This window comes from Loxodonta africana, chromosome 13, assembly GCF_030014295.1.
Source record: "Loxodonta africana isolate mLoxAfr1 chromosome 13, mLoxAfr1.hap2, whole genome shotgun sequence".
NCBI classification, from domain to species: Eukaryota; Metazoa; Chordata; class Mammalia; order Proboscidea; family Elephantidae; genus Loxodonta; species Loxodonta africana.
In genome coordinates this window covers 41314691-41330735 of record NC_087354.1, presented here as the reverse complement: position 1 = coordinate 41330735, position 16045 = coordinate 41314691, and the positions used below count along the sequence as shown (strand labels likewise).

Genomic DNA, 16045 nt, shown 5'->3' with positions numbered 1-16045 from the left:
GCCAAGAGATCAAGTGAGAGCAATTACAGAATGGCTTATATACTGCTGACACCACTTGGCATGCAGTTATTATGTAGGACACCACAGCAAACTGCCACAATCAGGGTCCCAAAACTCAAGCCATCACCAAATGGGTAATAAATACACTGTTCTTCTTTCTTTTGCTCCTCTGGAGATCAGTGAAAAATAAGGTGTTTGGGATTTGAAGACACGAATAACACAAGGTTAGGCTGGAGAGCAGAGTCCTCGGGTGCTGCAAATGGTTAACACGCTCAAGTGCTGAGAGGTTAGAGGTTCAAAGCTCTTCAGAAGAAAAGCCTGGTGATCTCCTTCCAAAAAAAATCAGCCACTGAAAACCCTATGAAGCACAGTTCTAACTCTGACACACACAGAGTCACTATGAGTTGGCAGTGATTCTACAGCAACTAGTTTAGATTGGGGAACTCTCCAGGCAAATCCCCAAAACTGCTGAACTAAGCTGGTCTGTTTCTGCAAAAATACTAAAGAGAAGAGAAAAGACTATAGTCTATTCTGGCCTTCTCTTCCACTATATTCTTCTTCTTTAACTTATCTGCATTCAGAAGAGGAAAGGAGGTATGATGGATAAGGTTGGTAAGAGCCTTTACCTCTCTGGGCCTCAGTGTTCCCACCTGGAAAATGAGATTATACTAGGTGATTGAGTGACCTAAAGCCAATATTTTATGAACCTAGATTATTTCTCCAAATATTCCTGACAGTTTATTCTGATCATAACACCTGGATAGTAGACCCAACTAGAAAAGTGTCCCCAACTCTAAGCTATTTGAATACCACGCAGTAAAAACCCGTGTTGAGGCTTGTGCCTTGAAGCTGGAGCAGAGATAAAAACCACCTACAGGAGAAGCTACTCAGCAAAATTAACGATTTGTCTGCTCTATTTCCAGCATTAGACACTGCTTGGCAAAAAAGCTTTCTTTCTACTCATATCACTGTTGAGAACAAAGAGAAAACTCAGATGGGATGAGGCTGCTGGGGCTCTCGTGCCCTTCACTGTCATGCACCAGTGCGGTGCACCTGGTCCCTACTCACCAACAAGCTGCCGTACCTGATTACTTGGCCAAGTATCAGCACATGTGGTTTGTAGAATGTTTGCTGATGGCAGTTCTGGGAAAATAGTTTCATATGTGAGGAAGGAACTTTTCACTTCTGTCATTGATCAAGCTGGGGAGGTAGAGTGTGTAGAGGAGAAAATTTCCACCTCTCCCTCTGTCTCCCTTGGCAAATATTTTCTCAGACTCTTTCAGATCTGAGACTCTTTCCTGATTCTCACTCTTAATCTTACCCTTTTAGCCAATTCACTCCAAGGCAGACTACAATCTTCCCAACCCCAGGAATTTCTACAATGTAAAAAGTTTCAGGGAAATTATACACTGCATACCCCAACACCACCACCTAGACTACAGATATAGAGCTACCAGTAGGAGCGGCCTGCAACTGAGGACAGTAAAAAAGGGAGCAGTAGGAGGGAGTGGTGGGCAGGATCTGGGTGTAGTACCAGACTTGCTGGATGATAGCTGCCTTTGAAAAGCGTAAAAACTGGCCATTTAAATTAAGCCTGATTCTGAGTTAGGTTGTTTGCCTTCCTACAGGTAGTAAGAATCAAAGGAGTTCAGCAAGTCTGTCAGTGCCACTTAAGAATTAGTAAAGAGGCATGCCTGCAAGCTGCTGCTGGTAAAAGACTAGAACAAGCTAGCAGTCTCTCTTAGCCTGACACCCTGCCTATGTTTTTCACACAGAAAAGCACACACAAGCCTCTATACTCAGCAAAAGCAAATATAATGGAGCCCCATTGTTGACAACAAAAAGCCATATCTCTGACTTTCCTCCAAAGGCCATTTAAGCTGTTTCCATAATTTTCCCTATAACTGCTACTAGCACTTGAGATTTACATTCCCTTAATTCCATACTGCAAACCAAAATGAAAATAGTATACCCAGTTCCTTCTGTACTTATTAAAATAATTGTGATTCTTTCTTAAGCTCTTAATATCATACAATAACAATGGTTGTCAAACTATTCCAAGAGACCCAGTTAATAATGTGGTTCTGGGATGAAGGGATGAGGGCAGGGACATGGTAGGTCACCTTTCCCACCGCCTGTATCTATTTCATATGCCAAGGGTTTGTACTTAAGATTTTATTTGGAGAAAAGGTTCTACTGCTTAAAAAAAGGAACTTAAAAATCACCAAGATAATAGAGCTGGACTATCACACGTACAGTGACCTACATAACTACCAAGCCATCACTTTGTTACATGAGAAATAGAGCTAGCCAATTCTCAGTGACCAGGGCTAGCAGGAGACTAGAATAGTGTAGATATCAATTCTAACTGTAGCCAATGGTTTCAAACATGCATCTTCAACTGTCTTCTTTTGTCTTGCAGCTCCAAGTACCTAGTAACGCAGCTGAACTTCTAGTGAGATGTACAGGCAGTAACAGGAAAGCCAAAGTGAAAACAGATATGAATTATTTGAATCCAGATTGTCAGCCTCTATGCCTTTAATTGCTCAGGCCATCCACACAGGTGCAGGCCATGGAACTCCAGCTCAGGATGGCAGGGGCTTAAGTTCAGCGTATCCTTCTGGGCTCTGCTCCTTTGGTTCCTTCTTGAATGAGCTAGACAGTAACTCATTGTGATCCTCATTTTCCAGGTGAGAAAACTGACACCCTGCATGGAAGCTGCCAACTCCTCTTAGGTCTCTGGGAACCACTTAGATACTCCCATTCCCCATCACCTGTGGAGGCCTACAGATTTTCTGGATTAATCACAGCTGCAAACACTGCCTGACCTCAGATTGTTAATTTCGGTTTTTCTGATAATAGCCATCCCAGTGAGTGTGAGGTCTATCCTATTATGATTTTGATTTGCATTTCCCTTATGACTAACAGGAGTCCCCGAGTGGTGAAAATAGTTAAGCACTGGGCTACTAACTGAAACGCTGGAGCCTTGATCCAACCAGAGGCACCTCGAAAGAAAGGCCTAGTGATCTGCTTCTGAAAGGTCACAGCCATGAAAAAACCCCATGGAGCAGTTCTACTCTGAAACACATGGGTCACCATGAGTCAGAATTCATCCAAGGGTGACTGGTTTTTGGTACTGGTTATGCCTTTAACTGTTACTCATAACATACTAAATAGCAGGCCAGATCCTGCCAGATGCTGGATATAAATGGACATGTGGAGAAATTAGCCTCTCCATAGTGACAGGATACTGTATTGTCTGCAATCCCCAAAAGGCAATAATAACGGGCCAACCACCAAGCCACGTGATTCCTGGTACAAAACTCTAACTCAGAATCTGGGTCTCTCTGTTCCAAACAGCATAGAAAAGGAAGAGTAGCCAGGGCACTGTGGGACCTGGTGCAACTCACCCGTGCAGAACTCCTTGCTCACGTTGTGAGGCACTGTGATCCTTCGATAAACAATGGGCTCCGACTCCAGGATGTTCTCATCATGGCGGTACCGAGTAGGCTTTTCATTTGGGATGCCCCGGGAACGGGTACCACTTCTCCTCTCATAGGTGTCAATCTCCTCAAACACAGCTGCCTTGTCAAAAAGGGCCAGGTTCCCTTCGAAATCGAAATCTGTGTCTGGGATCTCCTCAATATCATCCCCGAAGCACTCGTCATCTTTATTCTTCATTTGGCCATTCTTTATGCCACTTTTCTTTGGAGTTGCCTGATTTGGGTGCCTGCTACTAGATGACCCTGGAAAGAAAGAGGGACTAAAGTCAGTGTGTCCGTGTAAAGTGTTCAGTGCAAGTGGAAAATACAGTACACTAACGCCCTTTGCAGAGCTTGTTACATGAACAAAAGTGAAGACGGTAAAGGTGAGCTATTTCTAAATCATTACATGCACAAACTACTACAAACCTCATATGGAATAACAGGTTTCAAATATTGCCAAGTAACTAGTTAGTGAACATAAAATAAGCAGTACACTGGAAATCTTAACCAGTTCTGCCCTTTGTAAGGAAATGTAGTAATGAAAGCAGCTTTTTTTTACAAATTAGTATCAGAAAAAAAGTGGAAGGGCAAGAATATAGCAGTTTCTTCCCACAGTTCGGGGAGGTTTGATTCTGAATGGTCTGGCAACTATTTAAGAAAGAAATATCCCCAGAGTAAAAGAAGGCCAAGTCGTCATAACTTGAAGCCCATAAAAAGATACTATTCAACTAGCTCTTAAACCTACACTTACCAAGCAAGCAACCTTCAGATTTTTTAATTTGGTCTCAGGCTAGACCCCAGCAGATGGGAATTCCTGGTATAGACAAAAGATTCCAAATCTTGAGCCAGAGATGTATCTGTTACTAAATATTGGCATTTTGGCTTATAAACTTGTCTTCAGACTTTTTGGTTCATCTCTTTTCTCAGAATTTTATCACTCCTGCATAAGCAGGTAATATTCCAGCTTCTGAACCATCAAGTGATGAATCATATCAAGCAGTTCTCGTAGAGGGCACACCAAAATGTGCATCAACACAAGAAGCCAGCCAGCCTCTGAGACCCTGTTTGGCCACCACACATCAACCGACTACCCCTCCAGGAGTCAAGGCAGAGATCCCACAGAATTTTCTAATCCACCCATTCCTGAGAATCCCAAATTGAATTTTCACTGTGGTCCCCAAGGGGCCACCCTGGAAGGGTAGACCAAGTGAATGACATGCCAATGAATCTTTAACGTGGTCTAAATAAATCTGAGATAATGAGCTCCCCAGTTACTGAAAATCCTCAAGTGGAGGTTAGAATGATCATGAGTAAACCCTCATACTCATACCATCCCAACTAGATTTTTCTAACTCTTTTCACAAGCAATACCTTTCAACGCACCATTCTTGTCAAGATCCACCAATGACAACCTTGTCACTAAATTCACTTAACACTCTTCATGAATGCTCATTTTACTCGGCTTCTCAGGAGCAATGAGGAGAACTGACCACTCCCTGCTTGACACACTCCTCTCTCGGAGTAGTCCTCATTTTCCTCTTAGCCTCTCTAATCACTCCTACTCCCCTGCCCAGCCTCTAAATGTTGCAGTTCTTCCGTTGTTTGGAACTTAACCCTTTTTCACTCTACCCTCACTCCTTTGTCAATGCTGTTCACTCCCATAGTTTTAAATACTCTCTATAATGGCCAGTGACTCCAAAATTTGTATTCTTAGATTGGACCTCTGGGCATCAGATCCAGATATCCAAATGATTCCTTAGATGTCTCTCACCGGCATCTCAAACTCAACATATCCAAACTTAACTCTTGCCTCTCCCCACCTCCAAATGTGTTACTTCTCTAGTGTTCAGTAAAAAACACGCAGCCACTTATGCCAGGAACCTGAGAATCTTTAATACCCCACACACCCAATCTTACCCTCAAGTCCTAATAATTCTACTTCCTAAATATCTTCCAAATAGTTTTTTCTCATCTCTAATACCACTACTAGCCACTATCTCTCTCTCCATGACTGTCATAATAGCATCCTAACAGTCATTCTTCCTACCCATTCTCTACATGACAGAGTGCCCTTTAAAAAAAAATCAAATAGGATTCAGTTACTCCCTTGCTTACAACCCTTCAATGGCTCTTCACTGTACTTAGGATATAATCCAATAACCTCACCATGACCCATGAGCCTAGCATAGCCCCCTTCCCCTTCACTCACTGTTTCTAACTTCACTGGCCTTTTCTTTGTTCCTAGAGTGCACATGCTTCTTGCTACCCAGGGCCTCCAATTTCCCAAACTATCATAACTTGTTGTACAAGAAAAATGTTAAATACTTTTATAATTACCAACTTGAAAACTAATTTGTGTTACACATTTGAAATGATAAAATCTTTTACTATCTTGGGCCTCTGGTAACATTTATTTAAACTTTGGTCTTTTTACTGGCCAATCTTTTTTTATTAAATGGCTATACAACTAGTAAATCATAGCGGGCTAATTTTGCAACCCCCTTTTATCCAACAAAAATACCATATAAGGAGAAAGAGACTTATACATCATAATGAAATTAAGGAATTGAAAGGTTTACCTACCACTAAAGTAAAGGCTGGTTATTGGTAAGTCCCAAAAACCTCAAGGACCCAGATGAGTCTTGCTTAAACACCAATTGTGTTAGAGAGATAAGAAAACAGAATACTCGAGGGAATTTCTGGGTCTTTTTGCTCCTATTGTGAAATTTTGCTCCCTGATAACATGTCTCCCTGACTGTCATCTATTAGTTGTTCATCTACTTATTACTGGAAAGCAAATTTCAAAACATCCATCTGCTCATCGCATTCACTCTGTCATTCCCCAGTGTCCCTAATGATACTTGTCCAATAGAATAAGAAAGTGGTATTTAAGCAGATCAGCACCCTTCCCCCCTCATCTAATGGCATACATACGTAAACATATCTACTAGTCCCAGCCCACTGAGGGAAACAGGGTGGAAAGACAATGTTACATTCCTAATGCTGCTTAACACAGGGAAAGAGCAATGGACCATGAGGAGACCTAGGATCTAGCTGCAGTTCTGTCATTAATATGTTATATAATCTTACACCTGTCATCCAGCTTCTCAGGGTCTCAATTTTCTTGTGTGTAAAATGTTCCATGGGGTATCCCCAACAGTTTCTAGCACATAGTAGGTGGTCAACAAGTATTTAACAAATTCACCAATGGCAGCAAAATCAATTACAAAAATTATTCTGAAAGGTACACTATGCAAATATAATTCATGCTCGAGCCTTCTGTTACAGATTGAATTGTGTCCCCCAAAATATGTGTTTTAAATCCTAAACTCTGTGCTTGCAGTTATAATCCCATTTGTTAATGAGGCAGGATTAGTGTAGGGTATCTTTTAAGTCAATCTTTTTTGAGTTATAAAAGACCTTAAACAAGCAAGCAGAGCAGATATAGGGGAAAAGAAATGCCAAGCCACATAAAACTGCCCAGGGACAGAAGCTCGGAAGAGACAAGGACATTCCTCCAGAGCCGACAGAAACAGAAAGCTTTCCCCTAGAGTTGGCATCCTGAATTCGGACTTTACTAGCCTCCTAAACTGTCAGAAAATAAATTGTTTATTAAAGCCACCCACTTGCGACATTTCTGTTATAGCAGCACTAGATAACTAAGACATCTTCTCAATTGAAAATACTGGTATGGAAAAGGGTTGTACTGATGATGGTTGAGTGAAAATAAGGTTTAGGTTTCAAAACACAACACTGACCAAAATTATGAAGGGCAGAAGAGCAGTTTAGACATCATAAGCAACTCAGATTATGAACCACTACGAAGCTAGCCAAAGTCTGGGTTCTTAAATACTATTTCCAACAATTTGATAAAACATTTAGCGATACCATGCTGAATGCCACAGCTAGGTGCTAGGAATACAGTAATATAACCAAAACACGTCGCTTAAATGTATATATATGCAAATAACTAAAATATAATGTTTTTAGAAAGTACCATGGAAATATGGATGAGAAAGCAGAGCTGGATTAGGAATGGGAAAGCAGGCATGAAAATACAAAGTCAGGATAACACCATCGGCAATACATGCAGGAAGGGGAAGGGTAAGAGTCCAGCTGCAGGATTATCAATGCACTGCCTCAGTACTCTATCAAATCGTCCTGTGGGGAACAAGTCTCTCCCAGCGGTGTCTATGCATCCCCGGGGGTGTGCGGGACGATCCACTGGAATGCAGAAAGAGAGGTTACATATTCTATTTACTTTTTCTTTTAACTAAAAACAGTAAGAAATTAAGCTTTATTAATTGTATGTACTGATAAAAACTGACACTCTTATGGGGTTACATGGCAGCCAACAGCTGCCAGTGTGAAATATCTGAGATAACAGTGAAGTTCCATAACAAGGAGAAGTGTGTCGATGCAAGCGGATTCACGTCAATTTTTACCTGAAGATCGCAAAAATAAATTAAGTGGCTTAAAAAGATTCCTTTAAAGAAACTGTGTATTAAAGATAATACTAATAAAACAATCATAAGTAAGAGAACGGCAGCCTCTCAAATTAAAAATTATCAAGAAGGTTATTTGAAACATGAATTCACATCCACCTTTTTATCAATGAGTCGGAATTGACTCGACGGCAGTGGGTTTTATTACTGATTAACTTCATCATAAGTGTATACTACTCTACATCAGGAGTCTGTAAACTATAGCTTACCAGCCAAATCTAATCCATTGCCTGTTTCTGTAAATAAAGTTTTATTGGAACACAGTCGCATTCATTGGTTTATATTACTGTCTATGGTTGATTTCATGCTACAAAGGCAGAGTTAAGTAATTGAGACAGGGACCTTACGACCCACAAAGCCTAAAATATTTACCACCTGGTCCTTTTACAAAAGGAGCCTGGGTGGCAAAGTAGTTAAAGCGATCAACTGCTAACTAAAAGGTTAGTGGTCCGAAACCACCAGCAGCTCCACGGGAGAAAGATGTGACGGTTGCTTCTGTAGAGACTTGCTGTTGGTGTTTGGTGTTTTCAAGTCGGTTCCAACTCATAGTGACCCTACATACAATAGAATGAAACACTGCCCAGTCCTGCGCCATCCTCATGATGGTGGTTATGCCTGGACCCATTGTTGCAGCCACTGTGTCAATCCATCTCATTGAGGGTCTTCCTCTTTTTCGCTGACCCTCTACTTTACCAAGCATGATGTCCTTCTCCAGGGACCAGTCCCTCCTGATAACATGTCCGAAGTAGGTGGGATGAAGTTTCACCATCCTTGCTTCTAAGGAGCACTCTGGCTGGACTTCATCCAAGACAGACTTTCCATAGAGACTTACAGCCTTGGAAACCCTATGGGGTCACTATGAGTCGGAATCAACTCGATGGCAGTGGGTTTGGGGCCCTTTACAAAATAAGTTCGTTAACTCCTACTCTACATCATGCCTCTCTGAGATATTCTTTCCAGCTATGACTACCATTAAAATTAAAAAAAAAAAAGCTGAGCCTGGATCAGTTCTTTGAATCTGTTTCACTCAAAGTGTTAAGTCAACTGTGTCATTTATTAAGCTACTGTCTTTCAAGTCTACAACCACTCCTGGTGATACTGGGGCTGGAACTCTATGCACTCCATTTCTCCTTTGTTAGCTGGCTTCCTGTTAGGTTCCACCAATAGGCAGTACTGGCGGGAAGGAGGAAAGAGAAGGAACTTTCTCCTTCCTGTTTGCCAGCTGTTCCTGTCAGCATTCCTAAGCAATTGCCCTTTACTGCCAGCTGGTTCCAGTCTCCAGCCTTTCTTTCTGCCATGCCCAGACAGAGCTTGCTTCATCATACTCCCTCAGAAGTACGGGCACCAGATCCATGAAGCCCTTTCTCTGAGCTTTGAGGATCTGATAACCCGAGCCTCTTCCTTTTGTTTTCCCTTCCTCAAGGTCCCTTTTCTACTTTTTGAGTCATCTAACACCTACTTAACTAATTTCCTATATTAAATTCTCTCTGAAGTAACTAATTTCCTATATTAAATTCTCTCTGAAGTAATTAGTGTGGTCACTCTTCCTTCCTAGTATGGTATAACAAGATTTTACAAATCAATGACTCAATTAATTCCCCTGTTCTAACCAATGAGAGAAAGATATGACAGTCTGCTTCTGTAAAGATTTACAGCCTTGGAAACCCTATGGGCAGTTCCACTCTGTCCTACAGGATCCCCATGAGTTGGAATCACCTTGATAGCAGTGGGTTTGGTTTGGTTTGGTTCTAGCCAAATATTAAATTTTTAATAAGCAAAAAATATTTTGACCCATTAATAAACTATTACTGTGAAAAATAATTCATTTAATGTTTATCTAATCTTTAAAATCTGTACTTTTATGTCTCATATCTAATGTATATGATATATAAGTATGGTAGAGATGGTCCCTGGGTAGTACAAACAGTTTAAAAAGCTTGACTACTAGCCGAAAGGTTGGTGATTTGAACTCACCCAGAGATGCCTTGGAAGACAGCCCTGGTGATCTGCTTCCAAAAGGTCATATCCTTAAAAACCCTATGGAGCAGCTCTGTTCTGCACACACACACGGTTGTCATGGGTCAGAACTGATCGACAGCAACTAACAACAAGGTATGGTAGTAGAAGCCAACAAATTATGTGTAAAAAAGTATTACTGGGAAGTTGGCTAAATTGTTTTTACCAAGTGGATGATCAAAAAGACACCTATACTGCCCTGTTGGTAGAGAACCTTAAAACTGTTTTGGTATTAAAATGATCTAAAAGAATCTTAAGCTCGGGATTCTAGGGCAACAACCAAGAAAATATTCTCAAGAGGAGACCCTCAGCTGAATGTTGCCAAGTGGTTGGCCACGAGAGAGGCAAATTTGCTAATACTTCTGTGGCTTCTCCAATAATCCTTCCAACTGTGAAAAAGTCTGTATCCTTGTCCGCCCTAGGGCAAATGCTCAGTAGATTCAAGATTATATGCCTCTAAACAGAAAATACGTGGCAAAAACATCTCAAGTTTTGTTTGTATGCTCTCAGCTAATACTTCTGTAAACATTAATTTTTTAACAAAATTTGTACTGCCCAGACCAAGCTATTTCACACTTGTTTCCAGTACTTCAAGATGAGGAACTCTGTAGCAGTATCACAGAAGGATTTGCATACCAGGAAAGGGCTTACAAAATATGGCGATTTTCACAATACAGGAGAGGTCAGTACAACTGGACTAAACCAAAAGCAAAGAAGTTTCCTGAATAAACTGAACGCTTCGAAGGCCTGCTCAGCAGGGGTGGGGGTTTGGGGACCACGGTTTCAGGGAACATCTAAGTCAACTGGCATAATAAAATCTATTAAGAAAACATTCTGCATCCCATTTTGGAGAGTGGCATCTGGGGTCTTAAATGTTAGCAAGCAGCTGTCTAAGATGCATCAATTGGTCTCAACCCACCTGGAGCAAAGGAGCATGAAGAACCCCAAAGACACAAGGTGAGCCCAAGAGACAAAAAGGGCCACATAAATCAGCGACTACATCAGCCTGAGACCAGAAGAACTAGATGGTGCCCAGATACAACCAATGGCTGCCCTGACAAGGAACACAACAGAGAACCCCTGAGGGAGCAGGAGAGCAGTGGGATGCAGACCTCAAATTCTCATAAAAAGACCAGACTTAATGATATGACTGAGACTAGAAGGACCCTGGAGGTTACAGTCTCCAGACCTTCTGTTAGCCCAAGACTGAAACCATTCCCAAAGCCAACTCTTCGGACAGGGATTGGACTGGGCTAAGGGATAGAAAATGATACTGGTGAGGAGTGAGCTTCTTGGATCAAGAAGACACATGACACTATGTGCGCAGCTCCCGTCTGGAGGGGAGATGAGAGGGCAAAGGGGGTCAAAGGCTGGCCAAATGGACATGAAAATAAATAGAGAGTGGAGAGAAGGAGTGTGCTGTCTCACCACGGGGAGAGCAACTAGGAGTATACAGCAAGATGTATATAAATTTTTGTATGAGAGACTGACTTGATTTGTAACCTTTTCACTTAAAGCACAATAAATTTTTTTTTAAAAAAAGCAAAGAAAAATACTTTTTTTTTTTTTTTAAAGAAATGTATATATTACGATTCTGTTTGCTTTTAAAAACTACAATAGTTCAATATAGAAAACCAATTCAAACAATGTCACCCCAACTATAAAAGGCTTTAGGGCATAGAATCATATATGCTGAACAACTGTCCCAGTAAAGAAGGAACACAAACATCAAGGTGAATAGGAAAATTGTGTCCTAGGAGAGTACTAAAATACTAAACAGAACACAGTTAATTTTAGAAAAGTGACAAAACAAAGGTACCATTTAAAATCTCAAAGATCAACTCTTCTCTTAAAGGAAACCTAGTTAAGAATTGTTAGAGAAAGTGATTCATTTTACCCTGACATTCTCAACAGTTCTTGAAATGTACAAAGTGGTTACGTGGCAATACAGAGCTTGAGCAGGATTGACTCAGCTAACACTGAACCCTGTCCTCACCCATCAATACTCCAAATACTTTGAAATGCTGAATAAAATACAAGCACAGAAAAATTTAATGTATAGTTGATCTCAAAAGTCAGGGATATCATCAGGTATTAAACCAAGAGGGAACTGGCAAGTTTCTGATGACACTGGAGCCTCTCCCAGTTCTCCTTCCTTTGCTACTAAACATATCTTAGGGTTTCCTAGGCTGCAATCTTTATGGGAAGGAGCCCTGATGGTGCAGTGCTCGGCTGCTAACTGAAAGGTCGATGGTTCAAACCTACCAGCTGCTCCGTGGGAGAAAGATGTGGTAGTCTGCTCCCGTAAAGATTTCCAGTCTTAGAAACCCTACAGGGCAGTTTTACTCTGTCCTATGGGGTCCCTAAGAGTTCGAATTGACTCGACAGCAACAGGTCTGGTTGGTTTGGTAGAGGGTTGCTGTGAGTTGGAATCAACTTGATGACAATGAGTAATCTTTATAGGAGCAGATTGCCAGGTCTTTTTCCCACAGAGCCGCTGGTAGGTTTGAACTGCTGGCCTTTTGGTTAGCAGTCAAGTGCTTAACCATTGTGCCATCAGGGCTCCCTTAAGCAATAATGGAGACCAAACCATAACATCAAAATATCTTCAAAGTGATGAGTGAAAACAACTATCAACTTACAATTTTACTTCTGGCAGTCTACTCCTGAAAAATTAGCCACTGAAAACCCTACAAAGCACAACTCTACTCTGACACACATGAGGTCGGCATGAGTTGGAATCCACTTGATGGCAACTGGTTTAACCATTCAAAAGTGAGGGCAGTAAACATTTTTAGGCAAAAAAAAAAAAGTAAATTTAACACTCATTTATTACTGACAAAGAATTAAAGTATAGACTTCAGAACCTATTAGAAAGAAATGGAACATAAGAAGCAACGGTAAACAAAGAAATTAGTACACATGTAATACTGACTATAAAAACATTAACATAACAGGGACTGTTTTAGGTACTAGAGAAGCCTAGTTTTCTGGACAGGAAATCCCTATTCTTTTTTTCCATCCAGAAATTCAAGTAGCTAGCTCATCCCAGGCTTAAGGTCTAACTGTCTGATTTTCCAACTCAGGCCTTAGAGATGGTGTGAAGGAGGCATAGTGAGCCCATGGGAAGAGAAGTGAGCCTAGTCTGACATCCTTTTCTGGGGATGATAGGCAATGGCTGGCTGGTAAGTCAATCAAGAGTTCTTATCAATGTCATAGTAATTAGTTCTGAAGGGGAAAATACAAGAAATCTAATAAAATATTATCAGTATTATGAACCAAATACTTAATTCTTATTTAAAGGGACTATTTAGGCCAAAGTATAATCCCTTTGAAACGTATTTGGAAGAAAAGAATTGTGGTCATATACATGAGTCTCTTCATTTCATCAACTGCATTTATAATCACACCAACCGCTCACTGAATCCAAAATACTATTTCATCCATGAGAGTATCCTCATCTGCACATATTTTTATATTCCTTCACTCAAAAAGTATTTTTTAAGCATCTGCTATACACTGTGATCTGTGCTAGGTGCTAGAGATTCAAGGTGAACAATATAACCTAATGTTACACTCAACCCTACCATCATTCTAGATCATTTCTGCAGGGCTAATAGTCAAGTTGCCTGCCTTTTCCAACATGAGACTTTCAACAGACCCTTGTTACAGATAAGCAATTTTAGAGCGAGTCTTTCTCTTTGTAGCCTACCCAATATCCAGATCTCTCCACCCTCAGAACAAAACACCATTTTTGTTCAGATAGATATCCGCCTCTCTCTGCCATGTATCTGGGGAGGCTGGCTGTACTCCAGCTAAGGGACCTGATTAATTCCTAAAACAATCACAGTGGTGCTCATGCCAATAACTGATTTAAACATGGGCATGTGAAGTAATACTGACCAAGACACGATGGGGTGGGTCTGGGGAAGGAGATCTCACAGTGGCTTCTAATGAAAGTTTCCTCACTCCTGAAAACCAGTGTTTCTTAACCAGGGGAGATTCCCCCTCCCCCACCCCCCAGAACATCTGACAATGTCTAGAGATATTTTTGTTTGTCACAACTGGTGGGGAGGTGCTACTGGCATCAAGTGGGTATAGGCCAAACCAAACCAAAAACCCAGTGCTGTTCAATTGATTCTGACTCATAGCAACCCTAAAGAACTTAGTAGAGCTGCCCCATAGGGTTTCCAAGGCTGAAAATCTTTACAGAAACAGAGTGTCACATCTTTCTCCCGAGTAGTCGCTGGTGGGTTCAAACCATCAATCTCTCAGTTAGCAACGGAGTGTTTTAAGCACTGAGTCACCAGGATTCCTTAGCCTAGACCAGGGATGCTGCTAAACATCCTACAATGTACCTACAAAACAGTCCCCCACAACAAAGAATTATCTGGTCCAAAACGTCAATAGTACAGGGTTGAGAAACCCTGCTAAAGATGATGCACTAGAAGAGATGGTCTCTTTTCTCCTTCTGAAGGATTTTATATCTGGATGAGACACATGGACCTGCTAGAGCCAGCTAGTATCAATCTGAGGACAAAGCCAACACACAAAAGAGTATGAGTGAAACAAGGCTGAGGCACTGATGTGCTGTACTTTAAATGCCCAAATTCTGGACTTGCCGTGATGTAATTTCTTTACCGTTTAAGTCACTAAGGTTTTTTTTATTACTCACAGCCAGAGCATCCTGATATAATTTATCTAGTGCTTTAATATTTACCGTGAGCTTTTTCACGAAGATTACACCATTAATTTTTATAATATTCTAAGTTATTATAAGGCATTATAGAAGCACAGAAATATTTTAAGGTGGTTATTATTGTCTACTGTCACCTACTAGCCTAAGGGAAGGAAGAGACACTAAAGACTCCACCATTTGTCGTCCTGCAGAACCTATGTGCCTGGCACCATCTTAGGCTTTAATATACACATTATTTCAGTCTGTCTTCAAAACAACCTGATTAAAGCTATCATTTGACAAATGAGGAAACTAAGAGTGAGAGGTTAAGTGCCCTGCTCCAAATTTACATAGCTAATAAATGTCTGAGTTAGGAATGGGAGTTTGATCTGACAAACTCCAAATTCCACACTATTTCCACATATAAAAATGAGGAAACATTACATGGTTTCCAATGTAACTCTAGCAGACCTAGGCAAAGTTATAAGAATTAAGAGAGAAGATCATTTCTAGAAAATGGGCATATAAGGCAAAAGCAAAAAACATATTCAGTGCAGCATAATGGAAAAAGAAGGGATTCAAAGGCAACAGAATACAAGTATTGCTTTTTAAAAATAACTTTTTGTTAATTAATGCTCACTGTAGATAAAGCATAAAACATATAGAAAATTGCAGATAATTACTTAATATTCTGATGTTATTTCCTTTTAGTAAAAAATGTGCAACCATGCTTCTGAAATTCTATATCCTGCTTTTTTTCTTAGGAGAATTTTCCTGCTCCATAAAATAATTTTTCCAATATTTTATATTTTATGGCTCTATAAGTTATAGATATGTCATACACTTAACCATTCCCTATTGGTGAGCTTTTAGCTACTTCTCACTCTCACTGTTATGGATTCAGCCCAAACACAGTGTCTTTGATGACTGACTCCAGTTGAGAAATCACTCCCACGTGCCCACTTAGAGCAGGTGGGTACTACTCATCTAGCACTTACCTATACTACCGCCTCTGTTCTGTATTTATCTGTGTTCTTGCTCTAACTCCCTAAGGAGCTTGTAAGCTAACAGAGGGCAAGGACCATGTCATTCACATCTGTCACCCAGTACTATGCCTGGCCCACCACAAGTACATAAACTCAGTTGAATGAAGAAATAAAAACAGCCATATTAAAAAAAAAAAAAAAACAGACAAAAGAGAATAAAGAGGTTATAAAAGAAATGGCAACTTGAAATTAACTGTGTGAAAGAAAGGGAGCCATCAGAAATTATGCCAAGCTTATTTCATGACTAAAAAAGACAGGAAGATAAAGTTGTCAACAGTAATACGAGAGGAAGTAAGAGACAAGGGCTTCAAAGAA

The 16045-nt window shown here is 40.6% G+C and overlaps 1 protein-coding gene across 4 annotated transcripts in view; it reads right to left on the bottom strand.

Annotated features, from left to right (window-relative positions):
- EDC3 (enhancer of mRNA decapping 3) overlaps positions 1–16045 on the bottom strand; it is a 63381-nt gene that overhangs the window by 20596 nt on the left and 26740 nt on the right. For all 4 annotated transcript variants that reach the window (XM_064267274.1, XM_003413821.4, XM_023552907.2 and 1 more), the window contains one exon: positions 3411–3746. In XM_064267274.1, coding sequence (XP_064123344.1) covers positions 3411–3746 — 336 coding nt within the window. The remainder of the gene's footprint in view (positions 1–3410; positions 3747–16045) is intronic.